The sequence below is a fragment of the Podarcis pityusensis genome, assembly GCF_964106645.2.
Source record: "Podarcis pityusensis genome assembly, chromosome: 6".
NCBI classification, from domain to species: Eukaryota; Metazoa; Chordata; class Lepidosauria; order Squamata; family Lacertidae; genus Podarcis; species Podarcis pityusensis.
Genome location: NC_138030.1, coordinates 90,135,278 through 90,155,025, shown reverse-complemented (window position 1 = coordinate 90,155,025; position 19,748 = coordinate 90,135,278). Strand labels below are relative to the sequence as shown.

Here is a 19,748-nt window from a genome sequence, read left to right as displayed (position 1 = left end):
AAATATATAAGACTACTAAAGAAATTAAACCATTTTGTAGTGAAATCCTGAGGGAATGCTTTCTTCAGATGCTTCATGGTACTTTGCTTATTTCTTTGTACTCTTGCAGGATGGAAGGTCAGTCGTGATATTGGCCACCCTTTGTACTGACGAAGGCCTGTACAGGCCTTTCAGTTAATATGTGTGAAATTGCATCTGGCAGTGTGACCCCCATGTGCAACGGCTTATCCAGATGTATTTCTGCTCTTGCTATTTCTACCCTTTTCATATCATTGCCTGTCAGTTCCAAACACATTCTTATTCTCAACAGCCTGGTGAGATAAATATGACAGGCAGTATGACCTTTCTAAGCATAGGCACATAGCTGCAAAGATAACATAACCAGTAAAAAATTCCAATACCATGCCAGTCTAACTACATTAGCATTCCATCTTAAAATATCTTTTAGATGATGCTCATTTTAAAGCAAAGGCAAAACCAAACAAAAACACCTATTCCTGAGAATTTTGCATCTGGAAAAGTTGAAAAGTGTATAGTCATTTCCATTAGGAGGGCACAAGAAGCTGTTGCAATGAAGATGCCTAACAAATTGATCCAATTCACATTGAATCCCCCCCCCCCCATTTTATTCTCCTAACTTCTCTTTATTCTATAGCTACTTAGCACCTATTTAACAGCATTATTCTTTCCCCAGCCTATCATCACGATCCAGTCACCATTTGGTGCTAAAAATACTCGCATGGCCTTGCAGTATTTACATGGCATCCATTCTTAGCATCAGTTCAAGAGATAGTTGCTGTTAATTGTCAGCATAAACTGAGTATTTCTCAAGGGTTTTGACATCCACTATAGCTGGAATTTAAACAGCCAGACACTTGTTTTGCGCAGTGACCTTGGGAGCGGTAGTTCTGCATAGGGGTCTAGGGGACTCTAACAACAGTTTTGGAATCCTCACCAAACTACAACAACCATAATTCTTTGCGCTTCAGCAAACCAAACACTATAGTACTGACATGCCCTGACTCAGGTTCAATCACCATTCACCACTGGAAATATTTGTATGTCCCAGAGGTGCTTAGTGCAAGACATAATGGTTGTTAAAAACCCCTGTCTAACTATTTAAAGCCAGAGACCAAGTATTTTCTACAACTAATGCATACTAAAATCAGTGCGGATTTAAAGCCAGGTCATGCATTTTGTGCTCTATTGCTTCCTGCAGACAAGACATAAGAGCTTCTTGCTGTGAGTGCTTATGGGTAAGGATACATACCACTCAGGTTAAGAGCCTGGATGGGTTAAAGAGTGAGGAAGAAAGGTCTTAAGATGCTCAAATGCCACAGAGTAAGAGCCTGTTGTGTATGAGAGAAAAAGAGTGAATAGGCTGCCTTGGTGGAAAATGGGATGGGAATTATTCCTAGTCCATTGCTGTCTTAATTTGTTTGAATGTCTTGCATTGCTGGCATTTTTACTTAAGATATCTGGCTAAAGCAGAAATTTTTATTTTTGTCACTTTAGGTTTTGCTTGTTTATCTTATGTCAGAATTGTTAATTTGTTGTTTATTAGCTTTTTTTATATGATTTTGCAATTTTTACACATTGTTTTTCTCTTTTTATTTTATTACTTTGTTACCTTCTCTGAGTTTGAAAATATTTAATGAAGAGCAGGATATAAACACTGCAAATGAATTAATAAACACATACACATGAAATACTGATTTTAAAAGGTAGATTTACCTGGTCTTGGCACAGGCTGGGCTGCTGGGGTTTGGGTCTTCCGTGCCGAAGCGCCTTCCTTTAGAAAGAGGAAAGTCAGCCTTTAATATAATAAAACTTTTATTCATGCACACGTAAACACTCTCTCTTTCTCTCCAGGAAAATGATTCAAGCAAATATAATAATAATAATAATAATAATAATAATAATAATAATAATAATTTATTATTTCTACCCCGCCCATCTGGCTGGGTTTCCCCAGCCACTCTTGGCGGCTTCCATAGAAACCAAAAATACACTAAAATATCACAGATTAAAAACTTCCCTGAACAGGGCTGCCTTAAGATGTCTTCTGAATGTCAGGTAGTTGTTTATCACTTTGACATCTGATGGGAGGGCGTTCCACAGGGCGGGCGCCACTACCGAGAAGGCCCTCTGCCTGGTTCCCTGTAGCTTTGCTTCTTGCAATGAGGGAACCGCCAGAAGGCCCTCGGCGCTGGACCTCAGTGTCCGGGCAGAACGATGGGGGTGGAGACGCTCCTTCAGGTATACTGGGCCGAGGCTGTTTAGGGCTTTAAAGGTCAACACCAGCACTTTGAATTGTGCTCGGAAACGTACTGGGAACCAAATAATAATACCAGCATCATCTTCCAGCATCTTTTTACACAACCAATGTAATATATGCTTTATAAAGCCTGAAAGTTTTGTTTAGACAAAAAATCAAAGGCAGAGAAAAAGTTTAAATATAGCAACATTTTGACTCTTTATCTGAAGATGGGTGATGTCCACAGTACATAAGTAAAAAATAGTGACTCCACAAAAAATATGTTCCTACCCACTTTTACAGTTGGGACCCCAGAGGGCTGACTATGGGTCAATAAAGCCATGGACATGAAACATAAGTTGGCCATCCCTGATTTAATGTCAACCATGGAACGTGGTGATGGCCACCAGGTTAGACAGCCTGTAAAGGGAATCATACAAATTCATGGAGGATAAGTTATCAACAATGACTATAGGCTACCTCAAGGACCAGAAGGAGCATCTATTTTTTAAAAAAAATATTTTATTAAGGATTTTCTTGTTTTACAGAAGTAAGTGTAATGCCTCGTATATTTTTTTTTTCCATGTAACATTTTTACAAATCCGTTTCATTTGTTGAGGCATTAGGGGGAGAAGAAAAAAAAGGAAAAAAGAAAGGGGGGGTGGAGAGAGGGAAGATGGATGGGGGTGGGGGTCGGGTGGCGGTGTTTCTATTATGTTAATGTATGTAAAGTTTGGTGTCAGCGTTGCTTGTGTTGTTCACTTGTGTTCCTTTGGTGGTGAGAGAGGTTGGGGTTGGCCTAGGGTGTGATTGTTTGCTTGTGATTGGCTGTGGTGATCTTTGTTTTCGTGTGTGAGTGAGGTGGGTGGGTGTTTTGGAACAGGTTAGCCATATTGATTTGTATGCTGTTGGTGGATTATTGTCATTGTCCTGTTGGGCTGTGTATGTGATAAAGGGGAGCCATACCGGGGTGAAGGCGTCTTCTTCTGTTTGTTCCCATGTCAGTTTCAGTTTATTGGTTAATTTTTCTAGTAGGGCTGTTTCCCATACCATTTGGTACCACTGGTCCATGCTTACTCCTGACAGGTCTCTCCAGTGTCTGGTTATGGTGTTTCTGGCTGCTAAAAGTAGGTGGGTTATGAGTTCTTTGTGGTGTAAATGGGCATTGTTGTCTTGGAAGATGTTTAGTAGGGCCAATTCTGGGGTGATATCTAATACTTGCTTAGTTATTTTACATATTTCTCGTATGGCTGTTGTCCAGAATAGTTGGATTTTGGGACACTCCCACCACATGTGGATGTATGTGCCTGTGGAGGTGCACCCTCTCCAGCATTTTGGTGAGGTTCCTGGGCGTATTAGCACTAGTTTCCTTGGTGTTAGGTACCACCTGTAGGTGAGTTTCAGTGTGAGTTCTTTTCTTTTCGTTGGATTTAAAGGAGGGTTTAGACCACATTCTGGTCCATTGAGTGGGGTTAATCTCATAGCCTATGTCATTCTCCCATTGTTTTTTGATTGCGTCTAGGGGGTTTGTGGGATTTTGGAGTAGTATTTTGTATATTGCGGATACCGTCCCTTTACCGTTTCCCTTTGTTGTTAGGAGGAGGTTTTCGAAGGTTGTCAGGGGCCTAGTTGCTGCTAATTTTACTGTTGGGTTGTTTAAGAGGGCATGTAGTTGGTGTTGTGTTAACCAGGGCATTTGGGTGTCTTCTAGTTTGTCTTGTATTTCTTGTGTTGACAAAGGTTTGTTATTTTTATAAAAGTCTATTAGGCAATATAAGCCTTTGGTTTGCCAGGTTTTTATCTGGAGGTTTTGTGCTGCATGGTGGAATAATGGGAGCATCTATCTGAATACTAGTACCTAGGGTACAACAGCAGAAAATGGCTATTTTTCTCATATCCTGTTTGTGGATTTCTCATAGGTATCTGGGCTGGTCATTGTGAGAAAAAGAATGCTGGACAAGATAGCTAGATGTTAACTACTGCTATGTTCCTGCTTTCATTCACCTGTGAAATGCCACTGGACAACTGCTGCTGATGTCAATTCAACTATTTGTTCTCAAGTAGTAGTAGTTTGCTAACAATCATAATAACTTTTCATCACATGGGCAATGGGCAGATTATTTTAAAATTAATTAGTTGAAATAATTAATAAGCCATTTGTTACAAACTGCAGTCAAAAACTAAATGGTAGGCTACATCATGAACTGCCTGGTAGGTAGCCGCTTCCCCCAATTACCAGTGAATGCCTTCACATGTGAAAGTCTTTCAACTAAACATATAATCGCAATTACACATATCCAAAAACCTCAAAGCAGAATGCTCTCAAATGAATGCATTCATGACAAATGAGAGGAAAGCTTACACAACATAAAAATTATTTCCATTTTGGGAAACGATCAGCTGTAAATGGGCCCTTAGATTCTAATATACAGATCTAAATAGGAAAACATTCAGAAGAATGTCAAATGAAGTCATTGCTTGTCAAATTGTGTGTCTGCAAGCAGATTACATCACTAGCAACTATGCTACAAGTACTACTGCTACACAGTTTCTGTTCATTTTAATACAACCTGAATGGAATACAGGAAGGCAGCAAGTCCCACTGAACTGAATACAATTTGAATAGCAGCAGCATCTGGCGGATTACATCCTTGATTGAATTTGTATCCTTTTTTTACAACAGGTACTGTTATATGAAATCTGAATTAAATGTTCTCTCATGAGAATTAAAACCCAATATGGCTCTTTGAAACAATCGTCTATGAGTCAAAGATACACAGTGGGCCATCTCTCATTCGTCCGGCTGATAAAGACTAGAATTTAGTTAAATATCTCCCTACAGAACTTCAATAAAACATGCCTGATTAATTACATATGGTGAACAAATCATTGCTTGGCATACAACCACCAGCTTTTGCAATGTGCGAAGCACAGTACCCAGTCTCCTTCTCTTTCACAATGATATCACCCAGGATTTACGCCTCTTTAAAGCAAACAATTTATTCCCAAATATCTAAAACCTGCCAGTCATGAAATGACATTTTGCATAGGAAGCTGCAATGCTAGATGTGACAAATCATTACTTCACTCACACAACGTGCATCTATGCTCTACAGAAAAGGCATTTTACCACTGTTCACTCGGCTTAACTGGACAGTGCATACAGAATGCCTTGATTTTAATCAGTAAGGAGAAATGAATGAGCCAGGCGGAAGGAAAATTCACCACCACTCCCTTTCTGAAGGCAAGATAGATAAGATAGATATTTTATTATGGTCAAAGACCAGCTAGCATAACACAATAAAAACAGTGTCCATAAAGATAAAATATACAATTAGAGCAGATTGCAGCAATAGCTTATGAGTTAAAATTGAGATATATACATACACCCATACAACTGAGATTTGGGCTACCATAAAAACTGACCCTGAGGCGCTCCAAAGGGCGGCTTCAGCTTTTCCCTAGTAAGCTATTTTATTCTAGAGGATGATCTGTGCCTACAAATCTGGGCGCAGAATCTGGCTACCAGCCAGGTCGTCTTGTGATCTTTGCCTAAGAGGAGAGAATTAAGTTTAGACTTCTCTGAAAGATCGGTGAGCCTCTTCAGCAAAGGGTCAATGGTGTCTCTACAAATCTCAGCAAAAAAAAGACATCTAAAAAATATATGCTCGGGGCTTCCTAGTTCCCCTAGGTGCAAAGTCTCTGTGCATATGGGACTCTTCTATAGGAGCCTTCCAGAACTGGTGAGGGCAAGGCCGAGCTTCTAGCAAGAGTGAAAGCCCTTCTTGCATTTCTGGATGCGAGGGAATAGAGATATGTTGCTGGAGCGGCTACGTATCTCCCATTTTCTATGATTTTATAATCGGGGACCCTTGTACAGTCCTGTTGTATCTCTATGTCCATGATTCTTTGCCTAACCACGGATCTAGATTGGCCCAGGCTCATAGTTATGAGGCTTTGGGGAGCAAGGCCCAGTTTCTGAAGTGTGTTTAAGACTGCTGTCTGCCAGCCAGACTGAAACTGGTCACTCAGAATCAATGGGGGCTATTCCTCGGGGGAGCAGTTTCAGAGTTAGCCACTTATATATTGATGTTAGACTAACATGAGCTTCGACTTTCATCATCCCTGTTTCTAGTCTGACCCATGCATTTGAAACGCATCTAGGAACTTGTAGAAGGCCTCTGAGGAGTTTGGATTGCACTCTTTCAAGGGGAATGAACAAGGAGGCGGGCCCAGAAAGGATCCGTAAAGGAGCTGTGCCAACCTTTTTGCTTTATATAATTTTAGTGCCACGGGGACATAAAAACCCCCTTGAGTTCTAAAAAATTTAAGGATAACATTTGCAGATCTTTCTCTGGCACACCCATTTGAGTTAGTATGAATTTTGTTGGATCCTGATGCCTGAACCGCCATTTCTAAATATTTATAGTTCGAGACTTGTTCTAAATTTTGGGCTTGTTGTTTCCAGTTTCTGAGCTTTGGTTTTTTACCAAAAGCAAGAATTTTGGTCTTCTAATAATTTATTTTGAGGCATTCTGTCTCACAATAGGCAGCTATTTTTCTTAGTGCTCTTCTAAGCCCTACGGGGGTTCTGGATAGTTTTACTGCGTCGTCTGCGTAAAGCAGAGCCGTGATGTATCGGTTTGCTAACTTCGGAGGGTGGAAGTCGAGGTTATGGAGAGTGGTTACCAGGTTATTTAAATAGAAATTAAATAATAAAGCGGCCAAAAGGCATCCTTACCTAACACCCTTAAATGTTTTGATGGGATCTGTTAAGTGCCCTAGCTGAAAGAAAGATACAAAAGTCTGTCTTTGGAAGGGAAAGACTTAGTGAATATTAAAAAGAAGATGTAATACTAGAAGTTACATGTAGAACAGCTACATGTACACAGAGCAATTCAGGAAACCAAAGCCTTTTGCCCCAGCAGCATACAAAATACAGGGTTGCATGCAATGCTAGCTAGCCATGCTCAGAGCAGACCCACTGAAGGTAATGGACATGACTAACATAGTTCTAGTTGCTATACTCTCAGCATAACTTAGCTGCATGCAACCTGAAAAATGTACTGTCCTTATAGCTGGTCTGACATATACACCACAAACCACCAAACCATCAAGATAGAATAGGAGAGCAGAGGAAAAGAAAGACAATTCTACTGTTCTTGGACAATGTGGTGCCTGAAGTGTACTCAAGGTGCAAAACTGCTACCAGCTATATATTGCAATTATAACTTATATGAAATCAGATCACCTGGGAGAGCTACACTCATACTGCCCAGAAAGGAAGCCGTCATATACAAAGTCAAACTTTGTCTACAGTGACTGGCAACTGCTGTCCAGGGTTTCAGACAGCAGCCTTGCCTAGCTCTACCTGGAGATGCTGGGGATTGAAATCTTAGATTTTCTGGGTGGTGGCAGGGGGGTTACAGGTGACTGCAATAGGAGGAGGAATAGAAATGTTTATTGGCTTTATTTTTTAAAGATGTGCATCTCGCCTACTTTTAGAGGAACTCAAGGCAGCTAACAAGTCATGGCGTGTCCAGACTTTGTCCTCATCAAGCTGCTTGTATTCCAGGCTGTTTGTTTTCACCTTGGTTATTTCCCCACTAGATGGGTGGCAATATTTCTGTAACACACAACTGCAGCACTAGCTTGCTTAGTGTACACAAGCAAACCACTGCCGAGGTTTTTAAAGAGCTCCTTGCCTTTAAGCAAACACTTTCTGTTTGCAGGTTTAGATTGTTTTATTACTTCTCAAGAGAGCGGAATCTATAATGAGGCAAACTGAGCATTGCTCCTCATCAAGAGGGGAAAGAAAGAAAGCAAATTGCTTTAGGTAGCAAATGAAGGGCACACCTTTCTCCCCCCCTGCTTCCACACACAACCACGACTACAGCTGCTGCTGGCCGCTGGCTATTGTTTCTTTGAGAAGGCTTTTGGGCACTTGGATGAAACAGCTCTCTCGATTCCTGGGTGGAGTAAGCTACCACTCTATGAAAAAAAGAATGGAGGGTGAAAGAGCACCAAGCTGCTTTATGAGTTCCTTGAGCTATTTGCTTTCCTTGTACTGCTTCTCCCTCTCCATTCTTCCAATCGACTGGAAGGAGAAAGGGAGAGGACAGAGCATCATGGTGGTGGCAAAGCCAGCAAGGAGACTGTTTCACTGTGGCTGTGGCAGTGGTGGGGACACGGTGCTACTTACCACCTTGCACAGTGAGATGCCTAGACATGGCAGCTGCAACAGAAATGGTTTGCCTGTTGCTGCTAGCAGAATCTGCATGTTCTGGGCTGGCCAGTAGCAGCATGTCATCTGCCTGCCCCCAGCAGAACCAGCCTTGTAGATTGAATGAGGTGTGTGTGCGCGTGCTCTTTCCCATTCAAGAAAGCTAATGCACAAAGCACCAGCATTCCCACCGGGTTGCAGTTTAATTGCTCACTGTTGTCATTCAGTTTGCTTTACTTCTTCCCCCTCTTGATGAGGAGCGGGTTCAGGATTCTGGGTTTCCCTTCTCATTCCGCTTTACGGAGTCCCTTCAAGTTGCACTTTCTAATTCCATCTCTCCAACAACCCTCCACATCCTAGCTGCTGTCTTGGCATTTTTCCAATATAAAGAAACAAGTAAGAGAACATTCCCCAAGGGTCCCCCGCCTTTCCCAAATTTACTGCCCCCCCTCCACCAATTGCTCTGAATAGCAGCTTGCCTGCTTTTCTGGAGAGCTGAGCAGTGAAATACAAAAGAACAACACAACTTCCTTCTCCTTTCATTTCACTTGGCTTTCTCCCTCTACACAGCATTCAAGTTTGCTAAAAAAAAAACCAAGTGCTACTATGTTGGGGTGTGGGGGAGGAAGGGTGTGAGTTGAGAGGGGAGGGATATGACATGATGACACCATGGGGAAAGTGTGCATGCAAATGAGGTCATAGCCAATAATTACAATTGCCACACACAACTGCCATGGGGAAGCGGCCCTTCCAAAAATATGAATGAGTACTTTGACAATGCTGTTCAGAAAACCCCACACTTAAGACAAGAAAGGCATGTCCTGCATAATTACTCCTCTTGTTGTACTACATTCATTTTTCTACTCAAACAACTTTCCATATTTCCAGTGATCAACCATCAGTTGCATACCCCTTGCTTGTTTTCCATTGCATTTTCCAACTTTAAGCCTCCCTGCAGCTGCAGCTACACACAGGAATGATGACAATGTGCTGCTACCAACTCAGATGTCATGCTGGCCTGCACATGGGAACAGCTGCATGTGACTGGCAGAAACAAATTGATGCCACCACAGCCCTCATTTATGTTCATCGGCCCTGAATTACAAGGTGTAGGAGAACAGAACACGGAGAGGAAAATATTGACTGGGATCTTTGGAAAGGGGCTCTAAATTGTCACTGTGTGCTAGCCACTAGGATCCCCACTCAGATTTTTACTGTCTTCTGTGTTTCCAGCAAAAAGTGATCACAAACTTCCAGGGTTTTCTCTGAAGCCACAAAGACTAGCAATTTTCTTTAAAACAAATAATGAAGGAAACAGATTAAGATTCTGCTTGGTTTGCCAAGTGCATTATTCCACATGCCATCAAGCAGATGCAGCCAAGAAGGTTTCTAAAGCCCATGGCTGATCACCCAGTACAGTCACAGATATCAATAAGCTGTTCCCAGATCCTTTTCATATTTAGATATTGGATGAACAAACACATTTTGAATCCTCCCTTTTCTTTGTCTTAAATGCATGCAATCAACTCAACTTAGTGGAAGTGTTTTGTTTTTAAAGCCTACATAGTGCCATTCATGAAACACCAATAAAGGCATTTGGACAACACTGTCTCATTTCGTGTGTACAGGTTCAGATGCAGAACAAGCCACAAAAACTGCATCCACGCCGTTTCCTGCTGCCATTAGACATTCAGTGTCAGTTCTTGGCATTGCTCACAGCAGTCTAGCTCGATCTTCCTCGTCCTTTCCTGGCACCAGCAGAGCTATGGGAATGGAGGGTGAAAGGAAGGACAGAGAGAACGGAGCCTGAGGCTGTTCTCTCGGCCAGGACCACATGAGCTGAATGAGGTGACAACTGAGCGCTTCTAAGCTAGACAGAAGCTTATGCCAGCAGCAAGGAAGAGAGCCACTGTCATGAAGGCAGAGGGATGGGGATTAAATGCAGAACTTCAAGGCAAGGCAGAGGAGAGTTGGAGAGGAGAATTACTTCTGTCCTTTGTTGCGTGCACCCAAGCGACAAGAAACCCCAGGGGTTCCAGCGCTTACCCCAGGGTTCCGTTTCCTGGGAATGTAGGTCAGTGGAGACCGTGCTGTCTTTAGGATTCAGTTTTATTTATACATATAAACAGTCTGATGGAAGGGTTCACAGTGTTAACATTCCAGCAGATCTTGTCTCCCCATTAAGTTTTCAAGATCCCCAAACCATTACTTTACCTTCTGAGTCTAGTTTCCAGTACCAACTCACCCCCCCCCCCCATTGGCCTATTGCTCTCCATCCTAGGATGATGTGGCATCTAGCCAAGCAGGGGTACGAAAAGGTCCCGCCATTTGTCTCCATGGCAACAGAGCTCACTATGTAAGATGTTGTTGATGGGTACCTAGCTGAGCAGCAAAGGTTTGGCCGGTTCAGCTGTTTTCTCTTTCTTTTCCAATCAAGAGCCACACAAATTTTATCAAATAAATAAACTCGATAGATAACAACACCATGACAAAGCATGGCGGACATTAAGAAACTGCATTAGAATTCTTCTGAGGTAAAAACTGGACAGGTCTGTGTCTCTGTCAACCCTCCCAGTCTCTGCTGCTAAGGTTTTAGGTAGAACGGAACCTTTATTCTTTGTGCATGCTGGTAAGTACGGTAGTATTTCATGCAATACTTATTACTTTGCCTAAGGGTCTGTTTATTTCTTGTTTGAATGCATGTGCAAGGAGAGGCTTGTGGGCTTTGAAAAGCCAGACAAGATTCAAATCCCAGAAGGGCAGTAAACATCCTACAAGAGCATGATTTTTTGTTTTTGTTTCGTTCAAAGACTTGTGGGACAAAGCAGTAAAAGGCATGTAGGGATTTCTAATTTTGGAGCTTGCCAGAGGAGTGTCATCACTCTGTTTTCCTTGGCTGTTTTTTCCAAGGTTCTAAAGGCAGGTGAGGTGTGAGGTTGATCTGCGAAAACAGTGTGACTGGGGGACGGATAGGGAGGAAAGCACAGAAGGACAGGTTAATACACAGTTTTAGTTCTCTGATAATAGGCCAGAGAGAAGGCAAAGGGATTGGGGAGGGGCAAGTAGAACAGGCTGGGAGAGAATGAGGTATTTGGAGGAATAAGAGGGAGGGAGGCGTGCATGAGAGAGTATTCAGCCTTCAGTGATAGCGGGAGGAGAAAGCTATAGAGAGGACAGGGAGTTGGAGGAGGCTGAGGTGGACGTTTATGGGGTTAAAGGGCATGTAAGTGGCTGGGATATTTGCAGAGGTGCAGAGGAGGTAAAGAAAGAAAGAAAGAAAGAAAGAAAGAAAGAAAGGAAAGATATGAATGGGAGGGATGTTCAGTGTGCGTCTGTAGTAAATGTCTGAGTGAGATTTAAAGGAAGGGACACTTTAAATCTCACTCAGTGTGGGACACTTTTAGGTCCCTGCAGCGGAGATATGTCACTTGGGGCCCTCAAAGAATTCTGTGCCCCCTCTGTCTTTCACATTGTTTCCATGCTTCTAATTTCAGTTACACAGAAGCATTGCTCTCCATCTAGTTTCTATCAGTCTTCTCAAATCAGTCAATCCACTCTTTTAAACACATATCTGATAGCAAATTAGTACTGGGGTCGAGGCTGTATCCTCTGTTCTCAGGGAATAAAAGCAAGCAGGTAAGCACAATATGTGATATATCAGCACATGTTTACTAGGGTGTCTTGCTTCTCAGAACTAGCCGTTTTGCCTCACCCTCCCTTTACAAAACCAAGACCATAAAATGTTTATAGAGGAGGAGGGTATGGATGACTTGTGGCCAATCATAATGCACAAGGCTGTGAGCATGAGTAGTGTCCCCCCCCCCCCCGGGCTGAAAGGTCCCAGAACAAGACAGGCACCCAACTGGTTGCAGTCCGAGCTATCTGCAGTGTTTTTGCATATTACTTTATTTTGAGAACTATCCCCATCTGAGAAAGAGAGAGAGAGATACAATTGGAGAATGTAGTATGTAGTCTGAACCACAGCTGACAGGGTAAGTATTTTCATGCTTTAAAACAAAAATCATTGGTTTGGACAGAGGGGGTGGGGAGAATGGTGGCCTCAGTGGTGGTCAAAATACTCATGCTTTGACTGGGCTCCCCCATCCCCAGTACACTACCCCCCAACCCTGTGGATAAGGCAGGAAAAATATGACTGCACATCCTGGGTCCTCTCTTTATGGTTGCTGCCTGCCCTGAACCCCTGCTGAGCATATAATATTTACATACATATATACATACATACATGGGGAGGGTGGCAGGTGGGCCACCTCTCATGTGGCATTTTAAAGTGCAATCCTAAACATGGGCACTCAGAAGTAACTTTCTATGGGGTTCCACAGAGCTTACTCCTGAGAAAATTAAACTAGGACTGCAGCCCTTAATTGTGAAGAGTTGCTAGATGGGAAGTGGGTAAATTGGGAGACTGGATTTTTAAGAGTGGGAACTTTAGGTTAAAATCATTTAATCCTTTCACCTACCTGCTTTGAATATTATTGACTGCCTCTATCTGGAAGAATACAAATATGTAAGAACATGTGAAAGAAATCATGCCCAATCACACTGTTCTATCACAACAGCCTAAGCCCATTCATGCCTTTAGTACCTTGGAAAACAGCCAATTAAAAGAGTGATGGTGCTTCTATTATATAGTAAGATAATGTTCAGCAAAGGTATGCACCAAGGCTCCCATAACAGACAGGTGGCCAGCCCATCCGAACAAATGTTGTTGTGACTGGGACTGCTAGGTTGACCTCTGTGGAGACTCTGAAGTCAACCTAAACAGGATGACTTTATACTGGAAGCAGGAGTGTGTGGTAAGCAAGCTGGACCTGATGGGAATGTGAAAGCAAGCTTTCGACAGATCCATTAGGATCCAAGAAGTCCTGGTCTGATATTGCTCCTACAATGAATATGAGAGTCTCCATTTTGAAGTGCTGCTCTAGAAGGGATGTGTTGAGCCATTTCAAATCTAGAATGGCCTTCATGCTCCCATTACTGTGGGGCACTCAGAAAATAATGCAATGCACCTCTTAGTACCCTCTGTGGGACAGTTCTCTCTTGGATCTCCATATATGTTGAAGGACTCCTAAAACTGTCTGATGCTTCACAGGCTTATTTACCGTATTTTTCTCTCTATAACACGCAGATTTTTTCTCCTAAAAAGGAAGGGGAAATGTCTGTGCGTGTTATTGAGCGAATGTGTGGTCCCTGGAGCCGACTAGGGCGAGCGCAGGAACAAAAATCAGGCAAAAATCAAATCGCATGTCGGAGAAGGGAAACCTGAAAAGAGGAAGTTGCTGCTTTCCTGCATTCTGCCTCAGGGTCTTACTGCCCACCCGCTTGTGTTTCGTTGCTGTGTTTGCTCAAACGGAACAAAGAGCAGGCAAATCCCCTCCCCTCCAGGCAAGCAGAGGGGAAAGCAGAGCGTCCTTCCTTCTAATTCCTCTCCCTGCTCCTCGCAGGCAGCCAGAAAACATGCAGGTAGGAGAGAGGGAGAGAGAGAGGGAGAGAGAGGGCTGGCTTGGGTGGGTGGGGGGGAACTTTTGCCTTTCTTTCCTCCCTCCCGTTAAATCCCTCTCCTGCATTCTTAGCCAGCTGCTTCTCTGCACACCCCTCTCATGCTCCTTGTCCTTTCTGTGTTTTTCCTTTTTTTTTATAAATAATCTTTATTAAAGTTTCAAAAGGTTACAAAAAACAAAACAAAAACACACAAAAAAATAACACAAAACACAACATAAAAAATTCCACCTTTTAAGTCTCATTTTCAATAACTTCTTTTCATGACTTCCCCACGCCTCCCCTTATTGTATTCCAACTCCGATTGTTTATTCAAGCAAGTTTTTATCCTTAATGTCCTAATCATAATTTATTAATTTACTTAACCATAAATTATTAATATGATTCTTTATAATAATTTTAAACCTTAATTCATTATTATCCATTAATTTAGATTATTTAGCAATTTTTAGAATATATACCTTAATCATACATAAAAAGAGAAAAAAAAAAGAGATATAAAAACAAATAATAAAATACCTTCCCTAAGATTGTCCCTAATTCCCATCCACAGATTCCCCATTCTTATAATAATAAAGAGCATATAGTTTTACACTGCAAAATAAAAATCAGGCCCCCTTTGGACTTCTAAACCCCACCCTTCTCTTCCCGGTTTCAATCCCAAACCAAAGTCCAATTAGTCCATCTTTTTAGCCTGGTGACCTTACGTCCGAGGCTCTCGAATCTCTCTCAGTCCCTTTCCGCCGGCTTCTTCGAAAATCTTTCATATTGAACACCCCAGGTCGGGGAAGTACCTTCTCCATGTTAACCATATTTCTTCCAGCAAGGCCTACTTGTTTAGAGGTGGAGCTCCAACTCTGTTTCTTAAGTCTATATGTCCCAAATAATCCAGTTTTCATCTTAGTCGAATTGGAATTCTTCTTGGCAGGTCTCCGGCTCTCTTTTATCTTCTGTAACTTTTCAGCCACCCCTTCTTTCTGCTCCTCCTGTTCAGCTGATGTCTTAATCTTTGGTTTCTTTTCTTGTCCAGCTGCCTGTGTTTTGAGCATCAAGTCCCTTTCCAACTCAGTAGGTATATTTTCTGTTGACTTCGGTTTCGTAGGACTTGTAGACAAAACATGGCCTTGCTCGATCCTCTCTTGCAGCTTTCCCATGAGAAAAATAAGCTCTTGCAAGTCAGCTCGTATTTCCCGACCTAGTTCCATTCTTGTAATATCCAAGAATCCCCTCTAGAGGGATTCTAGTTACTTAGTATTCTTTTCCCTTCCGATCCAAAAGTCAGGTTTATTTGTATCAGTCTTTCTTTACTTTCAATATTTTGTAGCAGTATAGCCGGTTAGAATTTAAGCTTTGATTTTTCCGGCTTTGACAGCTAATTTGACAGCTGTCAAAAGTTTTCTATAAATCCTCTGCAGGCTCTTTTCACGGGTTACTCCCGGGCTTGAGAAAGGTGGTACTTAGTCCAAATAATTAAACTTTTGTCCTCCGGCACATTAGCTTAGTCCTTTAAATCTGTGGAATTTATATCTTTTATCGAATTACCCCAATTCTTCACGCAACCTTAGTTGACAGCTCCTTGCTTCAAACTGTTTACAATAAGGGGGGGGCGGACTTCCCTTTTTTTCACCTCCCCCGCTCGTGCCAAATTCATAATCAAATTATTTGTAATCCAATTTCCCAATTACTCACGGGTTGTTGTTCTTGATTTTAAGTCCAAATTTTAATAGGAAGAAGTCAGCGCTCTCCGACAAATGGCATGCGGCTTCGCTCGGCAGGGGAAGCAGAAGACTCACAGCACCACGCCACTCCCCGGCACCCGTTCCGTAGCCTTTAAAAAGGCTCCTTCGCGAGTCGGGAGGGCGCTAACGATGCCCGCCGAGTCACCATGTCCACGGGCTCCTATGCCCATGGTTTTTGAGGGTCCCCGTGTCGCCGGCACGGCAAGACCCAGCCCCTGTCAAGCCGATTCCCTCCGGAGCTCGGAGGGAATCCGCCATTAGCCGATCGCGCTAACCCGGAAGTTTTTTCTTTCTGTGTTTTTCCTTCCCTCCCCACTTAAAATGTAGTTACAAAGCATGGATCCACATGGATCCTCAGGATCTCTGCATTGGGTCACCCCAAATTCACCATCAGATCACATAGCATGTCCATGGCTACAGCCTGCCCCCAAAAAATCACGCACCCACTGTTGCTTGGGGCTGCAATGGTGTAAAAATGTGGTTACAAAGCATGGATCCACATGGATCCTCAGGATCTTTGCATTGGGTCACCCCAAATTCACCATCAGATCACATAGCATGTCCATGGCTACAGCCTGCCCCCCAAAAATCACGCACCCACTGTTGCCTGGGGCTGCAATGGTGCAAAAACGTGGTTAAAAAGCATGGATCCTCAGGATCTTTGCATTGGGTCACCCCAAATTCACCATCAGATCACATAGCATGTCCATGGCTACAGCCTGCCCCCCAAAAATCACGCACCCACTGTTGCCTGGGGCCACAATGGTGCAAAAACGTGGTTACAAAGCATGAATCCACAGGGATTCTCAGGATTTTTGCATTGGGTCACCCCAAATTCACCATCAGATCACATGTCTGTGGCCACAGCATGAAGCACAAAAATGATACATCCACTGTTTCATTCAGAATTCCCCCCCCCCCGTTTTCCTCCTCTAAAAACGATGTGCGTGTTATGGTCAGGTGCGTGTTATAGAGGGAAAAATACGGTAATTTTGGTGAGGCAATGAAATGAGCTGACAAACCCCAGTCAATGGGGCACCGTCCTTTGAATCCAAACATTGAACATGGTCTGGTGCCAATTTGCACAAAGAAGAGAAATGTTTCACACCATTGGAGAAGATGGGAGGAGGGAGATGCACAAAACAATGCAGAGTGGGGGCTTCATATGGATCCTCTGGAATGGTTCCATTTGCATCCGACTCCTTCAATCCCTGGCTGTAGGTGCAAAAATCTGAACTGGCTGCTGGGATTTACATTTCTCCTCCCTCCTGTTATTTGATGAGAACTGGCTCAAGGGATGCACTAAACAGCACTGTCTAATTAGGCAGGGGTAGCTAGTTTGTCATCCGGGGGTCAACATCCTAGATTTTCACCCACAATTTCCTTCATGCCACCATGTTGCCAGCCACAACCAGTGACTCCAGCTGAACCACATCAAAAGATAAATTAGGGCTGCTGAGAGAACAATCTTCCATTGTCATCACGGTTTCAGTGTGTTTTCCATCTCCGCCAATTCTTTGGGCCACTGACATACCAGACTCGTGACTGAGACACAACAGATTGTAGCAGAGGCTTCAAAACCTCTACTCTGGTCACAGGAAAGCTACAGTGGATGTCAATGCCGCCATGGGAGGCCCCACCCACAGCAACCTAAGACTTTTTGTGACCTCTTCTGGCAGAGAATAAAGCTTGTTCATCACTAGAAGGAATTCTTCTCTTTAGCTGGCCTTGTCCATTCTGTTTTGCACATCCTGTCAGTGATATGTGCTCAGGGAAGGGTACTCTTAGGTGGCCTTGTGTAATGACTGCCTTGGCTCATTTGGGCATAACTTTAAAAATATATATCTTAAAATCATTTACTTCCAGCCAGTTCCACCTGCCCCTCTCCAATTCCTTCTCTTTTCTTCCTGTCCATCACCAGAGTACTAAAACTGCCATATTAACCAGCCCTCAATCTCTATCTCCCCACACACTATCACACCATTTTATCAGTGCATGTTAAGGAGGTTATAAAGGGAATAATCAAGCTTAGAGAGAATTCCTGTTCTCCTACTAATGGTTTTTAAAGATGGGGGGGGGAAATGCTTAATCTGAATTGGACATATGAGGAATTTCATTTCGGACCTAGGCTCTGGTTGCCCTTCTGTGATGTTGCATTTTTGTTTGTTTGATATTGTTGTTGTTTTACAGTTGATAATGCAACAAGGAGGCACACCAATTTGGAAGTGCAAAATAATGCAACCCTCACACCACTGTTGAAATAATATAACTGGGGCTAATGGCACCCAGAGACAAACAAAGGATCGATTCATTCACTGGCTGCAAATACAGAAGACTCAAAGGGAAGACCAAAAGTTTATTCAGTCACTGGCACTTTCTAGTTTTATAATGGGCACACAGAAAACTGCCATTTGAATGACATTCAAGTACATTTTAAACAAACCCAATGCAAATATTAGAAACAGCAGGAAAAAGCAAGCAGTCAGGACCAAAGGAAGGTAGAAATTGGTCTGAGGAGATTTAAGTATTAATCATCTAGAGAGAATATTAGACAATAGAGAGAAGAACAATAGCAAAAGGAACCATAATGACCCATAAAAAAACCCAGTGTAAATATATACAAGGAAACCACTATCCTGCCTTTATAGGTTTTTATGCAGTTTGGCACATACATGATGCTGTCACTATAATTAATATCTCCACAGATCAAAGCCCACTTTGATGTTTCTGGTCAGTGCTTTTTTCTCCCCTTTAAAAACATTTCTTCTATCCTCTTATATTATTAAGCAATGCATGCAAGTGTGGCATATCAACCACTATACTGCTGAATAAGAGTTTAATTTTCTCTCTCTTTGAAATGTTCAGTGCTGCTGCAGGTTAGCCTGCTTTCTCCTGCTGTGCTGAATGAAAGCTTCATAAAAGTCACAGTTCCTTACAGAATGTTAGAGAAGTATTTGTGACAAGCATGAAGCACCACCAAGGACTGTTGGAGTTAGTTTGGTGGGGAAGGATTGTACAAATCACAAGGTTGCGCTGTGTGAGGAGAAGCGCCCCTTCCATACACCCATGGGGCAATTTCTTGACATTCACAAGAATAAAAATATGAGACTAGAGTTCAAAATTCATTAAATCATGTGATGATTCAGGAGGAACCTGCCACAAGGAGAGGATAATGCCAACAAAATCTGGAGGGGTCTGGGGTGGGTGGAGGTACGAACCACACCCAAACATTTGTGCCTTTTATTGAAGAAAAAAGTACATGATGCATAAAGTGTCGTGCGTTGGGTGGGGAGTTACACCGTTTTAAAAATTATTTGGGGTGCCCCGAAAGTGAAGGTTTAAACACCATCTCCACATTTTGGTGGTGCAAGGCAAAAAAAGGTAGCCAGAATAGCTTTGCAAGTAATGCTGAACCTTGAAATAAGTCCATAAAGGGAACTAGCCTACATATATGTAAATTAGCACTCAATGGCCTAAAAGAGAATTGTTGTGGAGAGAACCTAAACCAGGGGTAGGCAACTTAAGGCCCGGGGCCGGATGCGGCCCAATCGCCTTCTCAATCTGGCTCACAGACGGTCTGGGCATCAGCGTGTTTTTACATGAGTAGAATGTGTCCTTTTATTTAAAATGTATCTGTGGGTTATTTGTGGGGCCTGCCTGGTGTTTTTACATGAGTAGAATGTGTCCTTTTATTTAAAATGCATCTCTGGGTTATTTGTGGGGCATAGGAATTCGTTCATATTTTTTTTCAAAATACAGTCCAGCCCCCCACATGGTCTGAGGGACGGTGGACCGGCCCATGGCTGAAAAAGGTTGCTGACCCCTACCTAAACCAACAGGATACTTCACTTTCTCTAGAAGGGTTGGACAGGCATTACTTAATGATGCTGAACTGTCTCAGTTGCTCAGTGCTAGGATAATGTAACAGCACAAAAACCAAACCTACATGGAGTAACTCTTAAAAACATCATGAAAGATAACTATTTGATGCATTCTTCACTTTGACCTCCCA

General features: G+C 42.7%; 1 protein-coding gene and 1 long non-coding RNA gene across 2 annotated transcripts in view; one reads left to right on the top strand and one right to left on the bottom strand.

The window, feature by feature from the left end:
* Nucleotides 1–19,748, bottom strand: part of CDC73 (cell division cycle 73) — a 112,583-nt gene that overhangs the window by 13,585 nt on the left and 79,250 nt on the right. The window contains exon 11 of the mRNA XM_081012230.1: nt 1,735–1,792. Coding sequence (XP_080868356.1) covers nt 1,735–1,792 — 58 coding nt within the window. The remainder of the gene's footprint in view (nt 1–1,734; nt 1,793–19,748) is intronic.
* LOC308480689 lies at nt 16,033–18,857 on the top strand. Its single transcript, XR_013988232.1, has 2 exons — nt 16,033–18,466; nt 18,602–18,857. It is a non-coding gene; the product is annotated as an uncharacterized lncRNA (long non-coding RNA).